The following is a 22,163-nucleotide window of genomic DNA, read 5'->3' on the forward strand; positions in this document are numbered from 1 at the left end:
CCCTCCTCCCATCCCCTACCTCCCCCCTCCCCCCCCTACCTCCCCCCTCCCCCCAGTGCCCACCACCTACCCTACCCTGCTGGCCCCTCTCCCATTTCCTTTTCCCTCCAGCGCCCGCTCCACCTGCTCCCAGTGCCATACTCCCACAAGGATCTCCAGCATCCTCCTAGCCCCCCAACTCCCCTCCCCTCCCACCCCACCAACCTGCTTCCCCTTTTCCCCTTCCCCAGCGCCAGCTCCCCACTGAGCGACCCCTACTGTCCCCACTGCGTCCTATTAGGCCTCTGTGGGTGGCTCCAGGAAAGTCCAGGGGGCTCTGGTGCAAAGGGCGGCTGTCTTTTTCTGGGGAGGTAGGATTCCTCTTTTAATCTTTATGCTTGTTTGCAGTTTCCACTTCTCTACTGTTTCTGAAATTCTTGAGTAGTTTCCAGTAAAAAGTAGGAGGAAAGCCTATATAACCATGTCATCCACTTTATTTCATTTACTCTTCTCCACAATCCTCTGGTGTCACTATTTTCATCTCAAGCTTACAAATGACAAAAGGGAGGTTCCCAGACAGGGTGTCGCTGGCAAGCATGCACCATCCCTGGCCTGCTTTGCTGTTAGGTGAGGGGATACTGGCCTTAGCCCATCTTTCCTTAGCACCCGCCTGCCGGCTACAGGGTTCAGCCATGCAGCTGAAAGTTCTCTGGAGATTTGGGGAAGGGACATTTGCAAATGAAAACAAGAGCTGACCTGTGTGCAAATGTTCTGCGTGCTGGGGCAGACCCGGTGCTGGGTGTGGGACACTTCACACCCGCCCAGGGCCTCCTCCCACTGGAGGTGGCCACAGTGCCACCACTGACCGGCTGCTGACCTTGAGCCTCAGGGTCCTCATCTGTAAACAGGCACAGTGATCCTGCACCCAAGGGCAGCTGCACCCAAGAGACAGAGTCCACCATGCATTGCACCCGTACCAGCTGGAGCCTCTGGAGTCCAGGGTGGGCGGCTGAGCAGCTCCCACCAAGAGGGCAGGAAGCCTGGGTGCTCACTATGGACCACCTGGAGGATGCCTAGAGGCCAAGGCCTCAGGAGCACAGGCCCACTGCTTACCTGTTTCTCCGCAAGGCTGAGGCTGGGGGTCCTGACTGGGGCATGGGGCACCCCAGCCTGGCGTCCCCGGTTCTCTGGGAGGGGTCGCAGGGGCAGGCCAGAGCACAGCGCCTGGAGGCTGGACATGTGTAGCTGAGATGGAGGTAGAGGCCAGCACTGTGGGGAGACTAGGAAGAAACTGGACAGATAAGGCCCAGCAGGGCGGGGACCTCCAGCCGCAGGGCCACCTCCTCCAGTCCCTCATTGGGTGCCTGGCCTGTGCGGGGAGTCATGTGCAGGTCGGAGGGTCACTGGCCTCAGGAAGGGCACTTGCAGTGCTGACCTGGGGAGGGCAGTGCTCTGCGGGAGGGCAGGCTTCACGATGGGGAGGGGGGCTGGGCCCACTTCCCCTTCCAGGAGGGCTGTGCTGTCCAGGACAGCTTTAGGGGGTGGGAGGGGCTCTAATACTGGGGTGCGCTGTGGCAGCCCTCAGGGCACCACACCAAACATTTGATGTTGATGATGAGGAGATGGGGAGCCATGTGACACTGAACTGGGCATAGAGTGTAGATCCCCTCCTCCTGCTACCTCCTGCTGGGGGGTGGGGTGACAGGTGGAGCGGGAGCCCCCAGCAGCAGGTATGCCCTCCTTGGCTCCCGCTGGAGGGCACACCGCTGTACCACTTCCCAAAGCTCTTTTTGAAAGACCTGTCTGAGGGATGACCCTCATCCCCAAATCTGTTAACAACTGCCAGAAAGCACTCTTTATGAGCCCTATACTATTGATGGAGAAACCAAGGCCCAGGTCTCCCTCACACAGCCAAGAAATGGTCGAAGTTGAATTCCAGCAGTCTTGGGGAAGCGACACACCTGGGTGTACCCGGTGCAGAGCCTGACCAGCCCTGTGGCCTTTGGCCATGTCCTGTCCACACAAGTGGGTGGCGATGGACTGCTTGGCTGTAAGGGGGCAGAGCGCCGTTAGGCAAGCCCCAGTGCAGGGCCCACTCAGCTGCCTTCTGAGTGTTTGCTCCTCTGAGAGCATCCTGTGGGTCAGCCCTGAAGGTTTCATTGCCCTCATTTTAAGGATGAAGAAACAGGTGGAGAGAAGGATGGGACTTGCCCAGGGTTACACAGCCAGTCATAGGGGGAGCTCAGACTGGAGCCCTGAGGACCCAGAGGTCTGGCCCTAGCACCCTCCCATCCACGCTGGCTGTTTTGTGGCACAGGGAGGGCGCCCTTAATGGGGGCGATGTGAGACTGTGATAGAATAAGAAACAGGCTTTGGTCTCTTCCTTGTTTCTGCGACAAAGCTCCTGAGGCCCTGGTAGATAGAAACTCTAGGAGAATCTTTTGTTCTAACATTTGGTCTTTGACCCTGGTTCCTGACACAGAGCTCCTAGATCTGCTGGAATTTCCTGGGTGACAGGAGCGGAGCCCTTTTGTTCTAATGAGGGAACTCATGGCAGATCCCTGATATCCTCAGGATGGGGGCTGGTTGACAAGGGAACCAACCTGTGATTAGAGGGTTGGAACTTTCAGCAGCCCCCTGACTTTGGGGAGGAGAGAGAAGCTGAAGGTTGAGTGGATCACCAAAGGCCAATGATTTAGTCAATTGTGTGGGTCATGAAGCCTCCCTAAAAACCCAAAAGGACAGGGTTCAGAAGAGCTTCCCAACAGCTGAGCACAGGTAGATTCCTGGAGAGGGGCATGCCCAGAGAAGGATAGAAGCTCTGGCATCTTCCCCACACCTCGTCCTGGGCATCTCGTCCATCTGGCTGTTCGTCTATATTCTTTGTAATGTCCTTTATAAGAAACAAGTACACATCAATAATAAAGTGTTTCTCTGAGTTTTGTGAGCCACAGTAGCAAATTAAATGAACCCTGGAAACCCCAGTTTATAGCCAGACAGTGGTCAAAACCACAGTCCATAGACCACAACCTGTGTTTGCAGCATCTGAAGTAGGGGGTGATCTTGTGGGACTAAGCCCTCAACCTGTGGGATCTCATGCCATCCCCAGCAGGGGGTATCAGAGTTGAGCTGACTGGGACACCCAGCTGGAGGAGACACCCAGCTGAAAAGCTGGCTGCTGGAAAAAGCCCACATATACTTTGGTGACTGGGGTGCATCATGTTGTATGAATGAAGAAGGAAAAGGTTTGTTTTCATACTGGGCCTGTGGCATCTCTGCTCCTCACCAGCCGGGGCCACCTGGGACAGAGCATGCAGAAAGGTGCTCAGACTTAAGCATTCCACACTGAGTCCTTCTTATGCCAGGTGCTGTTGCAGGCCCTGGGAACAGAGTGCACAAGACAGAAGTTGTACGGCCTGGATGCCAGTGGCCAGCACCTTCGGCTGCCTTCTCAAGGGTGTCTTCTGGTGACCCCGAGTGTCCTCTTCCCGCTCAGAGGGCAGCTGCAAGGGAGAATTAGCAGCCCCTCCCCACCTGCCCAGGGAGCAGCCCCTAAGCACGCAGGTCCCTTGCCCCTCAGGGTGGGGAGACTGCTTCTCAGTCAGCTGCTTCCCATGCCCAGCTCACCCTGCACTCCCCAACAGACAGAGCCTCAACAAACTGCACTGAGACCTGGTCCCAGGGCCCACTGCACAGGAGGCCCCGCGTCTCACAGCCCAAGAGCAGCCAGAAATCCAGCAGGTTTTCTGAAATCTCCTGAGTTTTAAACATCAGCAACCAATTTGAGAAAAGGTGAACATTGTGCAGAAGTCATGCTGATAGCGTCCATGTCACATCCCAACCGGGCTACTGCACTGTGGTTCTGCACGATCTCAGCACTAGGGGAAAGTGGGTAAAGGGGACACGGGATCTCTCTTCCTTACAACTGCACACAAATCTAGTGACCCCAAAATAGTTTCATTAAAAACAAACATTGCCTAACTATTTAAAAGTATGAAGATCTTGGCTGGGTGCGGTGGCTCATGCCTGTAATCCCAGCATTTTGGGAGGCTGAGGCAGGAGGATCACCTGAGGTCAGGAGTCTGAGACCAGCCTGGGCAACGCGGCGAAACCCCGTCTCTACTAAAAAAGCAAAATTAGCTGGGCATAGTGGTGGGCGCCTGTAATCTGGCTATTTGAGAGGCTGAGGCAGGAGAATTGCTTGAACCTGGGAGGCGGAGGTTGCAGTGAGCCGAGACCGCGCCACTTCACTCCAGCTTGGGCAAAAGATCAAAAAAAAAAAAAAAAAAAAAAAAAAGGGAGAGAGAGAGAGAGAGAATGATGAAGATCACAGAAGTTAAATATGGCAGGCTGCTAGGTTCAAACAACCCTGGCTACACCACTCTCTAGCTGTGTCCTTGGGTAAGTTACTGAGCCTCTCGGTGCCTCAGTTTCCTCATCTATAAAGTGAAAGTCTACTATGTACCTCATAGGATGCATCTGAGGATCACATGAGATAACACGCATGGAAGGCTTAGAATAGTGCCTCGAACGGGACACGCGCCAAACAAGATGAAGTATTATTTTTCTAATGGTTTCCTCCACAAGGAAAAAGCATCATCTCTCACAGAGACAGCTCTGGCTTCTCCGGGTCCCCACCTCTTCCCTGCCTCCCACAGAGCAGCAGAGGTGGTGTCTGTGATTTAGCTGTTCTTCATGGACGGCTTCCCTCTGTGCTTAGAAAACCCTATCTGTGGGATCTGGACTCCCTGTCTGCCTCTCTGACTTCACCCATTCACCCTCGCCCACTCCAGAGCCTCCCTGCTGCTCCTGGGACAGGCGGTGGTGGTTCTAAAACATGCCTGCAAATTCTCGGGCACTGCTGGTTGGTGTGGCCCCACTCCTGGGTCTGGTCCAGCCTCAGCGATTTTCGGGTAACTAACAAAAGGCAGCCCCAGGCCAGGTCAGAAAATGGCCAGGCTCTATGGGAGCAGCATACCGGGCCCCAGGTCAGAGGGTGCCCCGAGGAGGTCTGGAGGCCAGAGGGTGGCCCAAGGAGACTCCCAGGCTGGAGGGTGCCCCCAGGATGACCCCAAGCCAGAGGGTGCCCTGAGGAGGTCCCCAGGCTGGAGGGTGCCCCAGGAGGCCCCCAGGATGAAGGGTGCCCTGAGAGGATCCTTGCATCACTGCCCAGCAGAGCTCCCAGACGGACACCACCTGCCAGTGTGAGCAGTGGGACACTCGACCAGAGTGAGCCTCCCAGTGATGCAGTGCCAGCTGCCTTCTGACTGCAGCAGCCTGAGACTCCCATGAGAAATACTTAGCCAAGCCCATGCCCCAATTCCCGATACACAAAATTGTGAGCAAAATTTAAATGGTTGTCTTAAGCGGCCAAATTTTAGGGCAGTTTGTTACCTAGCAACAGCAACTGGAACATCACCTCAGGGCCTTTGCAATGGTACCTGCTGGCTTCTGCTTCCTGGAGTCACACCTCTGCTCCAATGCCACCTCCCCGAGGCCTGCCCCAGCACCCTCCTTACACCGGACACTCTTCCCATCCTGGTACCTGCTGTTTTCTTCACAGCAACATTCACCGCGCTCTCTCTTTTTCCGGGTTTTCCGTGCTTCCCATCTGTAATGGAAATGCTGTGAGGGCAGACACTGCAGGGGTCTCACCCTCTCCACGCGGACCTCAGCACGGAGTGGGTGTTCTGTATCTGTCGAATGAATGAATGAATGCGAGTCCCTGGGAGAGAGCGTCTTCACAGGGAAGCTCTCAAGGCCCCAGGCGTCTAGCCAGGCATCTGCACCCTCCCATCCCAAGACCCAAGACCATCTCTTCCTCTCTCCAGGGACCCCATCTCCAGGGACATCTCCGGATGAAGGGCTGAGATGTTATTCCCAACTTTGACCACCAGGTGGCAGCACATAAGGGCAAGGAGCGCTGAGGATTCCAGACAGGCAGTGGGGCCAGGGAATGCCGGTCTGGGGAAATTTGGAAGGCACCTTTGGATGCGAGTTAGGTCCGGCAGGGAATGCAGATGACCTGGAATCCCTGGGTCCCGGGCCAGTCTGGGGGTGGGCTGGAGGCTCCCCAAGGCCAGGAAAGTCATGAAAGGAAGCTCTGGCTTACTGTGAATGGGGACTCCCACCTCTCTGTCCTTTGAGACTATCATCACCATTTAAAGCTGTATCTCAGAATCAGCAGAACTATTATTTGCTTAATATTCTTCCTTAAATAGATCTTCCACAACTTAAATAAATGTAATAGGAAGAAATTTTTATTTCACAACTGTAACAGAAACCAGTCATTTGCCAGAAACAGGCAGTAACCATAAACAAGTTAATTACTAACATCAAATACTTACCTGGCACTCACTGAGTGCCAGGCACTGTTGCAAACATTTCCTGTATCTCATTTAATCTTCACAGCAGTGAGGTTTAGGATTACCCCCCTGTACAGGGAAATGGGGCACAGAGAGGTGCGGTGACTTTCCTAATCTCCCACAGCAGTTTTTCAAAAGCAGTTTAACAACTGGAGCTTAGAGTGTGGAATAATAGACACTGGAGACTTGGAAGGGTAGGAGAGTGAGTGGGGTGGGAGGGATAAGGAATTATTTAATGGGTACAATGGACATTATTTAGGTGATGGTTACACAGAAAACCCAGACCTCACCACTGTATAATATATTCATGTAACAACACTGCACTTGTGTCCCTTACATTTATACAAAAAAAAACTCCAAAAAACCTGGAGTTTAACGCAGTACCCTATCCCATGCACTCACACTGCTAAATGTTGTCTCCAACACACTCATTCGCACACACAGTGCCAGCTGCACCCTCCGGTTCCCTGCTAGCCTGACTTCCGGGCAGCAAGACCCTGCGGTTAGGCGTGGGCTCCCACTCACAGGGCTAGCTGAATGTGTGTGTCTTTCAAAGGCTGGACTTTACTCTCACCTCCCCTCCTCCACCCCCCAACACACACACACACACACACACACACACACACACACACAGTCCCTGGCAAGTCCTCAGTGCTCACATGGTGCCCAGAGAAGTTGTGGGTGACACGCTGAGGCACAACAAGCTCCATTCCCCGGGGGATGTAAGCTGAGACACTCCCTCTCTGTCCAGAGGCTAGCGCCATCTGCACGAGCTAGATTCAGGCAGGACCTGGAAACCCCAGAGAAAAGCAAGGGTACAGGGAAAGCAAGCCTTGGGTTGGGGAAGGAGGGACACGGTTAGGCCTCCTACTGAGGGCAGGGGTCCCAGAGAACCATGGACAGGGCAACGCTCTACTAGGCTCCTTGGTTCATCTCGGATCAGCCCTTGGGCCCCTGGCATCTAAGGCAGCAAAATGGCAAGGGGACACCGCCCGGGGTGGGGCACGCCAACGCGACAATACCTCTTGGCCTTGGGTGGATAACGGCACCCCGGGGCAAACGCTAGGGGCGGAGCCTAGGGGCGAGGGGCTTCCCCAATCAGTCTCCGCCCTCGCGCCCTGGACTTCGGCCCCATTCTATCAGGTGAGGGTGCAGGCACGAAAAGAAGACCGGGCACGAAAAGAAGACTGGGCCTGCCGCCCCACTCTGTCCCGTCTACTCAGTACCCAGCGACTCGCAGGGGCTCCTGGGGCTGCGGTCCAGTTGCCGTGTTCCCCTGCCCTGCGCTGCGCCGCGCGTCTTGGTAGGCGCTGCGCTGCCGGGGCCGGGTCCTGGGCCAGGGCGCCTCTGCCCCCAGCCGGACCCAGCGGACTGTCCTCCGCCGCGCGCCCGGCACAGCATGGGGAGGCGCTGCTGGCGGCAGCGCGTGCTGGCTGCCGCCTGTCTAGGCGCCGCGCTCCTGCTCCTGTGCGCCGCGCCCCGCACCCTGAGTCCGGGTGAGTGCTCGCCGGCCCAGCCGCGCAACCGCAAGCAAACGCTTCCCACCGCGGCCTGACCCCTCCACAGCGGCGGGGACACCTGCCGTCTCCTTCCTGGCTGGGGCTAGGAGTGGCGGGCAGGGGCGCTGGTGGGGCACAGAAAGGCCCTAGACGCCCCCACGAGCAAAGGCTCTTGCTCCTTCTCCGGAGTTATCTCCCCACTCCCAGAGCGGTGACTATTTGGGTCCCACAGCCCGTGCCTGGAGACCGGGGTCAGTTGTGGGGAGTAGAGGGCATTTGGCCAATCCAGGAAGGCCGTCTCCCTTACCTTCGCCCCCTTCCCCTGGGCAGCCGGGAGCCCCTGGACGTGAGCGCTGCTCGGCCCATGAGCATAGGAGGGGAAGCTTGGGCCACTCGGTCGGGTCCCTCGGTTGTCCTACTGTGCAGTGGGTGCCACTCCCTGCTCCACCCTGAAATCCACACCGGGTAAGGTTTGGGACTCCTGTGCACCCACCTCGTGGTCTGGCTGGGGAAACTGAGGCAACTAGTCATGACTCTGCAGAGCTGAGTGCCCTGGGCTCCACCGGTGCTGAGTCTGTGCTCTGAGTCTCTCCTCAGCTCATGTGAAGCCTCCCATCAACCCATTTCACACAAACCGAAGCAGGCCAGAGAGGTAGGGAGACGGGTGTGGTGGCAACATGCTGGCTACACAATCTCCTTGGGGCTGGAGGGGCCCAGCCAGCACCCCGGCCTCCTGACTTCAGGGCTGTTTGCCTTTCCTTGTATGTGGTATGTGTGCCAGGTGGGACGTCTCAGTCTACCTCCCCACCCCCAGTGTGGGCTCTGAGAATCCTGGGCCCCACCCTTGGAACCTGGCAGACACAGTCCCAGGGAGTAAGTAACCAGGTCCAGGGTGGGCTGGGATGTTGGGCAGTGGGGGTGGGAGTGGCCCAAGACTTGAGGATATCAGGACTTGGGGAGGCCTCTGCCCACTCCCCCTGCCCCTCATACTGCCCCCTGCCCCTTGTGTGCCCAGAACACAGCAGGTCAAACCTGGATGCCTCCCCAAGCCCATGGGATAGGGCTGGGGTCTCTCCTTCCAACACCCCCACCACCCCTTCTGTGAGCTGGCTAGTGGTGTAGAGCAGACAGTCTCCTGGCAGTCTGGGGTGTGGACTCAGTGTCTGTGGCTGCCACAGCCTCTGTCCACCCAGTCATTCAGTAGACAGATGTTTACCCAGTACTAAGACAGGGCAGGGCTTGGTGGCTACTGGCCCCTCAGGGCTCAGCGTGGGATGTTAGAGGACACCTGAGCGCCTGGGTCCTGGGGAGTGTCTGCAAAGGAGCATACATCTTTGAGTGACCGCATGGAGTGTCTGTGTCCCCATGTCTCTGTGGGATATCTCTCTCCGGTCACCTACTCTACCCGGGTTTGAGGGATGAGAAACAAACCAAGGTACTAGTCACCTTCTGGGCTTTGTTCCTTCTGACCTCGCTCCCTCTCCTGCAGAGCCTGGGAAGAGACAGCAGGTGTTAGGAGGGTGGCTCCAAACCTCCCTTCCCAGCCTCTGTGCAGGCTGGGCTCTGCACCTGGCCTGTCCTACCCTTTGCCATGACCTTCTCACCCAGCGTCTCAGAATCTCTCTCTGTTTCTGTCAGGCTCTCTTGTACCTCTCCCATGGCCTGTTTCCAGCCATCATGCTTTGTGAGTGACCCTGGGCGAGCAAGAGTTAACCAGACCAACCCATCCAGCCTCTCCCACTGGCTTTTCTCCCTCCCAAGCCCTGAGCTGAAGTTTTGGCTGAGACCATGCTTGTGGGCCTGCAGGTGGCATGCAGGGAGGGCACTCAGCTGGGAAAGGTCTTTTCCTGCCAGGGTAGTCCTGCTGGAGGGGCATCTCCTGCCCTTGGCCTCTGGAAATGGCCTCACGAGGGCCTGCAGTGTCTCTGCAGCCATACCTGAGTTGGAAGGGATGTGGTCTGTGCCCTGTGAGGGCTTCTGGCCTGGGAATGAGGGCTCCAGAACCCAGAAGGAATTTCAGCCCCTTCTCCCTGAAGGGCAGGCCCAGCACTGTCCCCTCCTTCTCCAGAGCAAGAGGTGCTGTCATAAGTTGGGCAAGGGGCCACTGAAGGGCTACTGGCTCAGGCCTGGGGATCTTGCTGCCCCAGGGAGCTCAGAGACATTCTAGTAGGGGGAGGTGTGTGGCAGCCCCTCCACACCCACAGCCTCAGCCTCAGGGCTCCACCACCAGCACTGGCCTCATGCCTAGGGTCCCAGGGAGGAGGAGATTCCAGAAAGGTGGGGCAGCTGCCCAGAGCACCACTGCCCTCATCACCCCACCCTCACCCCCAGTGCCCAGCGGCAGCGCCCAGCGGCAGACCCCTGGGTCTCCTGCGGCCCCTTGGCTCCCTCTGTGTTCTTGCCTGGGCATGGTGGCCATGCTTCCCGTGGCTGGCACACCACGGACCACAGACCTGTTGGTTGCCTGCTCATGCCAAGCATATGTCTAGGTGCTGAGAGACAGTGGGGAACAAAACTTAGAAATCCCCCTGCCTCGAGGAGCTTACATTTTTAATAGGAAAATCCAAGATCTCAGCTCTATGTCTTCTGCCTCTGAGACACTGGAGAGAGCAGTGTTGGCACTAGCTCCCTTCCCCCATTCCACTCCCACGGCCGCAGGGCTGAGCATCTGTCCCAGTGTTTGGAGTCACAGGTGTTCCTCTTGGAGCCAGGCGGGCCTCTGCATCCCATCCCAGCCCCTGCTCACCCCTAGGCAGGCAAGGAAGCTAAGACCGTGGGCCACCCGATGGCACACAGTGGTAGCCTCGGTGAGGACAAACCCAACCCAATTCAGACTCCCTGCAGCTGGGAGGGAGTGGGTCTGTGCCTGTGACTGAAAAGGCCAGGTGCCTCTGCCTCGGACAGGCATAGATCTTGGGGTTCAGATCACACCTCCAGCTGTAGTTTAGCTTTTCTCTGCCATAGCCTCACTCTCAGCTGCACAGTTCAGCAACTCCAATCCAAAGCCAGAGAGGGCTCCTTTGCCACTGATTCCAGCCAAAGTCCCAAGGAGGCGTCCATTGGCCCGGTCTGGGTCTCAAGTGCCCATCTCAGAGCCAGTCAGGTGGCAGGAAGGGCTGGGAGGCTGTGACTGGACAGGCCTAGGCCACATGCCTATCCTAGCAGGTGGTGGAGGCGGAGGGGAGCCTTTCGGAATCACATGGGCTGAAGGCCTGGCAGGCTTCCTCCTCTGGTGGGTGGGCAGAAGGAGTGGGAGAGGCTGCTGGGGCCAAATTGGTAGATGCTCTCCGTGCTGCTGTCCATCTTCAGGTACTGCTGGAGTGTCCCAAGTTCAGAGGACGTCCAGAGAGTACCGTGAGAAGAGGCAAGCTGGCAGCTGGGCAGCTCTGCAGAACAGGAACTGGTAATCCTGTTTTGCAGAGGAGAAAAGATCAAGAGAAAGGAAGTTGCTTGCTCAAGTCAGGAAGTATGGGGCCAGGATTTAAATCCCAGCTGAAACCCCAAATCCTTTTTCTTTCCATTCTACAGGGCAGGGGCACTTGTGTTGGGCTTTGAAAGCTGCATAGGAGTTTAACAGGTAGGAAAATGAGGAGAGGAAACTGCAAGCAGAAGGAATGGCACAGAGAAAAGCATGGAGGAGTGAAATGGCCTGGGGTGTGAAGGGATGTGCTGTGGGTGGGGCTCTGGGTCCTTGAGAGAGAATGGTGGGATGGGAGGCAGGAAGATACTCTAAGTTGGGGCTCAGTCATGAATAGCCTTGAATGGGATGCTAGGGTCTGGGGTGTTCTTCCTATGGCTGTCAGAGGGCATCAGTCTTTAAATAAATAGTCACTGGCACTGGGCAAGGCACAGGGGTTACAGAAAAGCAAAAACTCTCCTTCCCTGTAGAACTGACCTTCCAGAGGGGTCAACCTACACAGAAATCAAAATATTTCAGCAATAAAGACTGCTGTGGCTGGAGCCGAGTGGTGAACTGGGAAGGGTGGTGGTGTACTGGTGGGCCTGGACGGGAACCAGGGTTTGCTGTAAGTAGTGGGAAGCCCCATGGGTTTAGAGATCACCCAGGTGGGGCGAGGAGAAATAGGAGACAGGTGAGGTGTCTCTTTCCAGTCTTAGTAATTGTCCCAGGGAGAGCCCTGGGGCCTACCCGGGGCTGGCTGGGGGCAGGGAAGGTGGAAGTGGGGATCCGGAGGGTTCTGGAGGCACAGCTGACGGCACTGTGCCCACGGAGGATCTGGACAGACTGGGGTTCCATTCCAGATGGTCTGTGGAGTTCCGCAAATGGAGTATGAACTAAATACACATGGAGAGATCTCTAGTTCTCTCCCCCTAAACAACAGAATTGCTTCTTATAATACGCGAAGGGCTTGTCCGTGTCCCTCCCTTGGGCCTGATCCCCAGAAGGAATGTCCCTAACTCTGAGACATGCAGGTCACCCCAGAAGGCCCCTGGGGGAAGGAATGGGGCAGGGCAGAGGCCCTCGGAGGCCATGTGGGAGCCCATGCCTGCTGGTGGGAGATTGCTGGGGCCTGGCTGCCCTGCTTGTCTGCTCTTGCAACACTGTGACCTGCTGGAACTTATTAACCAGAAGCCGGGTGTCATCATCTCTGCTTGCTGGACTGGGAAGTCTCCAAACAGCATCCCCCTACATGATGGCTGTGCCCTCACCCTGCACAGGGCGTGAGCCCTGCTTTGGCTGAGGTGGGCGTGTGGAGGGTGGTGGGCATGCCGAGGATGATGGTCGTGCTTCTGTTGTAGGTTTCCAGTGTGGTGTTTCGCCCAGTATCTTGACTGGCAGAGGAGGCCTTGCAACATGATGTGTGCAGGTGTCCTTTGTGCAGCAATCATGTGGCCTCGAGCAGCTCTCTCTGCTCTCCCTCCCTGGGCTGGTATTTCCTCGTGGGTCAGTGAAGTGGGGCCCACTGGCCTACGGGTGCCGTGAGGGGGGACAGGTGTCAAGGTCAGGATGAGGGGGCACCCAGAGGCAGGACAGCATGGATGTTAAGGGTGCAGACGCTGGCACCGGTGGCCTGGGGTCAAATTCTATTTCTGGCACAGCAAGGAAGCTGTGAGGCCTTGGGCAAATTTCTTTGCCTCAGTTTCCCCCCATCAAGTGGGATAATGATGGTTTCCACATGACAGGGATAAGTATGTCAGTGTGCACTAAGCACCTGCACCCCCCACCACGCTCTGTCTCCTTCTGTCTCTTCCTCCTCTTTCTCCCAGCCTCAGGCCCTGTCATCCATCACTGTTTCCCTGTCTCTGTTACTGTTTTTGGCACTCCTCCCGTCCCTCCTCCCCTCCCATCGTCCTCTCCCCCTTCTCTCCCCTGTCTCCCTAACCTCCTGCTGGTTTTGTTTCCTTTTTCTAAGCAGTCACCGCGTGGCTTTCCCTGTGCCGCTCTGGGATTGGCCCTCCTGGGCTACACTGCCTGGCTCTCCCTCTCCTGTCTGCTCCACTGTCCCCTTGGCAGGGGGTGGCAGGGAACCTGGGACCTAGGGCCCAGTGGAGGGGCTGGGGTACAGAGGACACAGGCAAGGGGGTTTGGGATGATGGGGTGGAGGAGGTGGATGCCCCATTGTGGCCCTGTTTGGGGCCAGTCCCCAGCTAGCCAAGTCAGGGTTGGACCCAGGGATCCACAAGATAGCCCCCTTCTGACCTCCTGTGCCCATCTGTCCCTCCATGGCAGCCTGCCTGTCTGCAGGGCCCAGGCTCCTCGGGGCAGGGAGGGGCTGGGTGGAGGTGGCCCAGCCCTGTAATCACTGGCCGCAGCTATTCTGGGCCTCTCTCTGGTGCCTGCTCCCTTTTCCTTTCTACCCACTGGCCACTGGGGTCTGTTATGGTACCCACTTTCCTGCAGGCTGTGGTTTGGCCAGGAAATGAGAGGTCTTATGCAAGGGCTGGCGTTTCCGGAAGACTGGGAGCCTCCGAGTAGCAGGACCCTGGGGCGGAGACAGGCCTGGGTCTGCTTGTTAGTCACTGTGACTGCCCCTCCACCCCCTGCTCACAGAACACAGGCTGCTGAACACCAGTTCTTTCTCAGTCCCCAGCCACAGTCCCCAGGAAAGGGACACGTCTCATCTGCAACGTGGCGAGAAGGTCAGGCCTCCTCTCACGGGGTGCCTGGCTCTGTCCTGCCTGGTGTGGCACCAGCGGAGCTCCCCATGGCTGCTGCTAGACTCAGGCCAGACCAAGCCTGGGTCTCCCCGCACCTGCATGACTAGCCAGCATTGCTGCCCTCTCCTGTCAGCCTGTCAGCTCCTTTTCTGATGACTGTGTCGTTCCTGGGACATGTCCGGCAGTTTAGATCCCTGACTGTCTGGAGATGCAAGGTCAAATGCTGGGCTGATCAGTGGCCTGGAGACACAGGCAGTCCTGAACCTCCGAGGGCCTCAGCCTCCTCTGCATGCCCTGGTCACTGGAGTCTGGCCCTTGTTCCTGGGCCTTACAGGATATGGCCTGGGGCGCAGAGGGGGCCTGAGGCAGGCAGGGGGCAGCAGGACCCTGGACAGTGGGCTTCAGGTACACGCAGCAGGGTTCTGGACGATGGGATTTAGGTACATGCAGCAGGGTTCTGGAGGCCAGTGCAAGGCCCGTCCAGCTGCCAACTGTTCCTTCCATGAACCTCTGTTTATTCAGCACAGACCATGTTCTGCCTGCTGGGCACTGCACCGGTGCAGCCGGTTCAAAGCACGCTCCCAGACCAGCAGCCGCAGCCTCACCTGGAGCTGCTGGAAATGCAGATTCTTGGGCCCCGCTCCACAACCTGCTGGACCAGAAACTCCAGAGGTGGGGCCAGGGACTCTTGAGTTTAATGGGCCTCACACAAGCTGAAGTTTGGGAACCACTGCTCTAGGTCAGTTTGCCAACAGACCAGTTTCTCAGATTTCCCAAGTTTACTGGTGTGCCAGAAGTTTGTCTCAAGTGAATAGATTCTTCTTAGTGACATTTATAAAGTCTTCATTTGGTTGAAGGCCAAGGATCACAGAAGCATTTATTCTTCTCTTCTCACATGTTCCTGAATTCTTGAACATATTCTTCTTATGAATATTCAATGTTTTTATGAACTCTTACGGACATATTAAGACAGCCATTTCATATAAATGGAATCGTGTCTTAGGTGACCTTTTATGTCTGGCTTCTTTCACTTAACATAACGTTTACAAGGTTCAGCCACACAGAAGCATGAGTCAGTCCTTCATTCCTTTTATGGTCAATTAATAGCCCATGTTAAGGATATACCGCGTTTTCATTATCCATTCATCAGCTGATGGATTTGGGTGGTTTCCATTTTGGGGCTATCATGAATAACGCCAATGGGAACATTTGTGTACAAGTTTTTGTGTGAACAAGTTTTCAGTTCTAGGAACATACTCAGGAGAGGAATTGCTGGGTTGTATGGTAATTCTAAGCTTAGCTTTTTAAGAAACTGCCAAACTGTTTTCCCTCATGGATGCGCCACTTTATATCCCCACCAGCAATATATGAGGGCTCCAATTTCTCCACATCCTTGTTATTTACTGTCTTTTAAAATAACCATCCTCATGGTGTTGATTTCTATTTCACTAATGGCTAGTGATGTTGCGCACCTTTTCATGTGCTTATTGCCGTATGTATATCTTTGGAGAAATGTCTGTTCAGATTCTTTGCCCATTTAAAAAATTGGGCTGTCTTTTGTTGTTCCATTGTAAGAGTTCTCCATATGTTATGGGTACTAGTTCCTTATCAGAGAGATTATTTGCAAATATTTTCTTCCAACTGTGGATTGTCATTTCACCTTCTTGATAGTGTGCTTTGAAGCACAAATGTTTTTAATATTGATATAGTCTAATTTATCTGTTTTTTAAAATTTTGTTGCTTTGTGCTTTTGGCATCGTATCTAATAAATCATCACCTAATCCAAGGTCATGGAGATTTATGTCAGTGTTTTCACTTAAGAGTTTCATAGTTTTAACTTCAGTGTTTAGCACTATGATCCATTTTGAGTTAGTTTTTCTTTGTGGTATGAAGAAGGGGTACAACTTCATTCTTTTGCATGCGAATATCCAGCTGTCTCAGCACCACTTATTGTAGACTGTCCTTTCCCTTTTGCATTGTCTTGGCACCCTCATCAAAAATCAACTGACCATAAATGTAAGGGTTTGTTTCTGAACTTTCAATGCTATTTCATTCATCTATATGTCTCTCCTAGCCAGCACCACACAGTCTTGATTATTGTAGCCATATAGTAAAGTTGTGGTATCAGGAAATGTGAATCCTCTAACTTTGTTCTTTTTCAAGATTGTTTTGGATATTCTGAATCCCTTCAATTTCCACATTAATTTAAAGATCAGCTGTCAATTTTGGTAAAAAAGGCAGCTGGGATTTTGACAGGAATTGCAAAGAATCTGTAAATGACTTTGGGGAGCATTGCCATCTTTACAACATTAAGTATTCCAATCCACGAACCTGAAATGTCTTTCCATTCATTTGGGTCTTTAATTTCTTTCAATGGTGTCTCATAGTTTTCAGTGTACAGGTCTTATACTTCCTTTGTTATCAACTTCTTCTTTATTACTTTATTATTTTTGATATTGTTTGATTATTCATTGCTAGTATATAGAAATATAATTGACTTTTGTATATTAATATTGTATCCTACAACCTTGCTGAACCCATTTATTAGCTCTTATGGTTTGTGAATGCTTTAGGGTTTTCTATATATATAGGGTTATGTCATCTATGAATAGACATAGTTTTACTTCTTACTTTCCAACCTGAATGCCTTTCATTTATTTTCCCTGACCAATTACCCTGGATAAAACCTCCCGTACAATTAATAGAAGTGGCAAAAGCAGGCACTCTTTCCTTGCTCCTGATCTTAGGGAGAAAGCTGCCAGTCTTTCACTATTATCTGAGGGTTTTTCGTTGATGCCCTTTACCAGTTTGGCAAAGTTTCCTTCTATTCTTAAGCTGTTCAGTGTGTTTTGTGATGAAGAAGGGTATTGGATTTTGTCCAATGCTTTTTCTGCATTTCTTGATAAGCGTGTGGGCTTTTTTCTTGATTCTATTAATATAGTGTATTACATTGATTGATTTGTGTATATTTAGCCAATCTTGTATTCCTGGGATCCATTCTACTTGGTCATGGAAAATAAACTTTTTCACAGGATGTTATTTTTGGTTTGCCTGTATTTCTTGAGAACTTTGCACTTATATTCATAAAGGGCATGGTTCTGTAGTTCCCTTTTCTTGTGATGTCTTTGTGTGGTTTGGGCATCTAGATAATACTGGCCTCATGTAATGACTTAGGAAGTGTTCTCTCCTCTTCTGTTTTTTGGAAGAGTTTATGAAAGGTTGGTGTTAATTCTTTAAACATTTAGTAAAATTTACCAGTGAAACCCTCTGATCCTGGGCTTTTGTTTGTGGGATTTTTTTTTTTTTATTAGTAATTCAACATCTTGACTTGTGGGTCTGCTGAGATTTTATATTTCTTCTTGAGTCAATTTCTGGTATTTCTGTCTTTCTAGGAATTTGTCTATTTCTTACATGTTTTCTCATTTGTTAGGCTACATGTGTTCATAGTTCTCTTGTAATCCTTTCTTGTTTCTTTAAGGTCAGTAGTAATATCCCCTCTTTCTTTCCTGTTTTTAGTAATTTGAGTCTTTTCTATTTTCTCCTTGGTCAGTCTAGCAAAAGCCTTGCCAGTTTTTGAGATCTTTTCAAAGATCACCTTACACCTTATTGGTTTATTAATATGCATCATCGTCATATTCATGAAAATGGGATCCAGAAGCATATGATCATATATATTGGCTATATTACTGAGAACATATTAATATTAATTGACTATGCTTAAAAAGATATTCCTTAAAAAGATTTTGAGTAATGGAATACACTTATAGGTAAACAGATTTTTACTTACAATAGCTCTAGGAAAACTGAGGATTGTAGCAAGGAGACAGATAGACAGAGAGCATCCCTGTCCTCAGCCAGGAGACAGACAGACAGCATCCCTGACCTCAGCCGGGAGACAGACACACAGACAGCATCCTTGTCCTCAGCTGGGAGACAGATAGACAGCATCGCTGTCCTCAGCTGGGAGACAGACAGACAGACAGCATCCCTGTCCCCAGCCAGGAGACAGATAGCATCCCTGTCCCCAGCCGGGAGACAGACAGACAGCAGCATCCCTGTCCCCAGCCAGTAGACAGACGGCATCCCTGTCCTCGGCCGGGAGACAGACAGACAGCATCCCTGTCCCCAGCCAGTAGACAGACAGCATCCCTGTCCTCGGCCGGGAGACAGACAGACAGACAGACAGCATCACTTTCCTCAGTCGGGAGACAGACAGACGTCATCCCTCTCCTCATCTGGAGATGACTGAACCTCCTTTCATGCGAAGCAGCATATTCCCTGATGGGGAAGCACTGCTGCCACAGGCATCCACAGTGGGTCACCCAGCCTAGCAAGGTGGCACTGAGAGGCTGCAACCTACTGTGCCATCTCCACTGTTGCCCAAACCTTTCTGGCTGCCCATACACAGGATCTGGGGGTGCTGGGCAGCCAGCCAGCCTGGTGAGCCCCACAGGGGTGGGGCATGAGGCCAGGGCAGATGGCAGTGGGTGAGGTTGAGTGATCTGGCCTTTCCTAGAGGGTTGGTGGGCTGGGTATCACCTTCCCACTTGTCCCCTCTTGCTTGATACCCTCCAACTTTGGAGGGTAGGACATGGGAGCGGGAATGACACAAGACACTACCCTGGTGTAATTCTGCCCCGTTAGTACCCCCTGCCGTTCCCCATTCCACCGTGCCCCTAGGAGGTAGGCAAGACCCGGGAAGGAAATTGAGTGCCAGAGGTGGGTCAAATTTGCCTAGATGGGTTGGCCAACCCCCCAGTTCCACACAAGTCCCTCTGATGTGGTGGCTATGCCTCTCTCCTTATGCCCACAGTATTTGGAAACAGAGCCCTGGGCTCCAGCTGGCTTGCTGGGGAGAGGAGAAGCCCCCTGCAGAAGCTGTATGACCTGGACCAGGTAGGTGGACAGACCCCCAACCCAGGCATGCCCCCCTCCATCCCAGCCAGGAGCCTGACAGCAACAGTGCAGACCTGTTGGCATGAGACTGGACCCCACACTGGGGCATGGAAGGGCGTCCTCCCCAAACCCAGGCTTTGTCAGAGAGCATTGACAAGGGCAAATCTTGGGGGTAAGATGAGAGACCTGGGGTCTCTACCTACCTATCTTCCCATCCATCAACAATTTGAGGCCAGGCACAGTTCTTTGTGTTGCAGATAAAAAAGAGTCAAAACAGACCCTGTACCTGCCCTCAGGAAGTTCACAGTCTAGTGGGAGACCAAATCTCAGTGCATGCTGCAGTGGGGAGGTGTGCAGGGACCCCCAGCCCCGGTGTGATTCTCAAGCAGATGGACCAGGTGGTTCGCTGGCCCACACACCCAACTTCAGCTGGGGGCCTATAGGGACCATGCACAACCCCAAACACACACATACAACTGTACCCCACCACTAAGAACCCCACACTCTGGTTGTCTCTCTCTCTCTCTCTCTCACACACACACACACACACACACAGAAGTACTTATTCAGACAGCATGTATTGAGCACCCACTGCATGCAGACTATGTTCAGGATGCTGAGATCCAGCAGCAAGCAGGTCAGCCAGGTCCCTCCCCTAGTGGAGCCACCAGTTCAGCAGGGGAAGATGTCATCCGATCACCACCCACACTAATACTTAACTAATTCTGCTCTAAAGGAGAGTACGAGGTGCAACAAGAGCTCTCCTGAGAGGGTCCTAGTTTAGAAGCGGGAGAGGAACTCCTCTCCAAGGAAGCGACATTGGAGCTGAGACTGAAGAGCAAGAGTCAACAGGCAGACAGGAGGGGCCGAGCACCACAGGCAGAGGGAATAGCTGTGCCAAAGGTCTGGCGGGGAGTGGAGGACAGGAGAGGGAGCACTAGGGGAGCCTGGAGAAGTGGGGGCAGTACGCAGGCCCTGCATGTGTGCAAGGGTAGCAGGGAGTCATGGAGGTGATTTTTTTTTCCCCCGGAGACAGAGTATTGCTCTGTCTCCCAGGCTGGAGTGCAGCAATCTGCAAGCTCACTGCAAGCTCCGCCTCCCGGGTTTGAGCCATTCTCCTGCCTCAGCCTCCCGAGTAGCTGGGACTACAGGCGCCCGCCACCGCGCCCGGCTAATTTTTTGTATTTTTGGTAGAGACGGGGTTTCACCATGTTAGCCAGGATGGTCTCGATTTCCTGACTTCGTGATCCGCCCGCCTTGGCCTCCCAAAGTGCTGGGATTACAGGCGTGAGCCACTGCGCCCGGCTGAGCCATGAAAGGTTTTAAGCCAGGAAGGACAGCATCAGATTTTCACTTTTGGGGTATCCCTTGGACTGCTGTGTAGAGAAAGATCAGGGTGGTGTTGGGTAGGTGGTGCTCACCAGATCCTGAGGGCTGAGCCGAAGGGGCTTGTGGAGCTCATCTGGCCCAAGCCTACGAGCAGGTAGGGAGGCCTTCCTTCACAGAGAGAGTGACTGACTGGCCCTGGGCCACACAGCAGGCTGACGGTAGGACAGGCACTCAGTGGGCACTGGGTTCCACTAGCTCTGGTGGCTTCTCAGGGGCAGATGGCCCTTCACGGCCTGAGGACCCTGTGACCATTGGGTGTCAAGTCCCTGGAGGCTTAGCACCTTGCGACTGGAGAAAGAAAGTAATAAAAACCATCTGGCCAACAAGTGCTGATCTCGTGCCAGGCCCTTTAGTTCTGTGGACTCATTACGGCAACCCATAAGGTGGGGCCGTTATTGCCCCTGTTTACAGACAAGGAAACAGGCATGGGAGGAGTGAGGACGGGAGCTGTAGGTGCAGCCCTGGACAGTGGACATAGGTCCAGCTTTAGAGTCCCAAGGGGCCTGAGTTGGAGCCCTGGCTTCCCCACTGAGCGCTGTGTGACCTCAGGCAACTCATTTCCCCTGAGCCTCAGTTTTGTCTTCTGTAAAATGGGTATTCATGGACCTATGAGCAACAGCAGTGGCAGCCCAAGCTGCTTCCAGCCATGAGGACAGTTAGTGCTCACTCTTGAGCTGCTCGGAGACCAGCAACCCACGGTTCAGCAGCAGCCAGCGCGCACCATCGTCCTCTGGATGTTGACTTCTGTTACAGAGCTGGCCTCCTGACTGTAAGAGACTGCCAGGGCTGCAGACACCTCACAGGAGGGCATCCCAGGCAGAAAATGAGTGGTGGGGTAAGGGTTTCCCCTGACTTTTCACCCTAAGGGAGTCTTTCTTGGGAGCCATCTGGCTAACTTCCCCTGATATCACCTCAGGCAGAACCAGGCCACATCCCCCCGGAACCCCCGGACCCAGTGCTTCAGCAACAGCACACGAAGCTGAAGATCCGGCTCCCCGAGGCTGGGCTCATGCCCTGACACAGCCGGGGTCTGCTGGCAAGGAAGGAGGAAGACTGACAGGTGGCCGGATGGCCAACATTCCCTGCCACAAGAAATGTGTTGGGTCATCTAAAAGCTGAAAGCAGACCTTGACTGTGGGCCCCGGGAGGACAGCCTCTCCTGGCACCAGGTGGAGCTAGGCTTCTGAGGTCAGCCCTGACAGTGGAAACAGGGTCTCCCAGGTGTCCCCAGACCCCCACAGCATGGCTGGACCTGGCAGCCCTCCCATGGTGAGGGTGGCTAAGTGATTGTCTTATTTCACTTAGCATGATGTCCTCAGGGTTCACCATTTCTCAAAATGGTGAGATTTGTTAAATGTAAGCACGTGACATGGCATTTGACACTACAGAAGGTTAGGTACAGTGAAGAGTAGGTCTCCTTGTCCAACACCTGTCCCCTCAGAGGCCACCAGGTTCCTGGGTGTCCTTCCAGACATGCTCTAGGTGTGTAAGTGTAAGTAGTGTACACTGGTTTGCCGTGTGCTTATGGTAACTTCTTCAGAATCTCACCTACAGGCATGTCTGTCCTATGTCTGTCTGCCTCTTTTCATTTTGAAAAATTCAAACGTATGCAAGAAGTAGGGTTCAAGGAAGCATCGCCTTCCCACCACCTACGCCCACCTGGGATCATTGTGAAGCCAGTCCCAGGCTTGTGGATTCTGTGACTAAGTCTGAACAGATCTCTAAAAGAATAAGTCTCCCCCCACCCACCCTCTGTGAAACGGTTTATATTTCCCTTTTTCAACATCAGCATGAAGCCCTGTTCTGCCCTTTGGTTTCCTCACTTAGTGTATCTTAGACGTCTGTGGGATAGTTTTAAAGGCATCAGGAGCACAGTGTGCACATGTGTGCAGGAGTGTACACGGACACACACACACAC

General features: G+C 53.8%; 2 protein-coding genes across 3 annotated transcripts in view; one reads left to right on the plus strand and one right to left on the minus strand.

Annotated features, from left to right (window-relative positions):
* The window catches only part of UROC1 (urocanate hydratase 1), a 39,622-nt gene extending 38,356 nt beyond the window's left edge, over positions 1-1,266 (minus strand). For both annotated transcript variants that reach the window (XM_025376358.1, XM_025376357.1), the window contains exon 1: positions 1,093-1,266. In XM_025376358.1, the coding sequence (XP_025232143.1) occupies positions 1,093-1,218 (126 nt within the window). In that variant the 5' untranslated portion in view covers positions 1,219-1,266. The remainder of the gene's footprint in view (positions 1-1,092) is intronic.
* Positions 1,267-7,200: 5,934 nt separating this feature from the next.
* The window catches only part of CHST13 (carbohydrate sulfotransferase 13), an 18,694-nt gene continuing 3,731 nt past the window's right edge, over positions 7,201-22,163 (plus strand). The window contains exons 1-2 of the mRNA XM_025376544.1: positions 7,201-7,840; positions 18,774-18,856. Of these exons, the coding sequence (XP_025232329.1) occupies positions 7,744-7,840; positions 18,774-18,856 (180 nt within the window). The 5' untranslated portion in view covers positions 7,201-7,743. The remainder of the gene's footprint in view (positions 7,841-18,773; positions 18,857-22,163) is intronic.

This window comes from Theropithecus gelada, chromosome 2 (genome assembly GCF_003255815.1).
Source record: "Theropithecus gelada isolate Dixy chromosome 2, Tgel_1.0, whole genome shotgun sequence".
Classification (NCBI taxonomy): domain Eukaryota; kingdom Metazoa; phylum Chordata; class Mammalia; order Primates; family Cercopithecidae; genus Theropithecus; species Theropithecus gelada.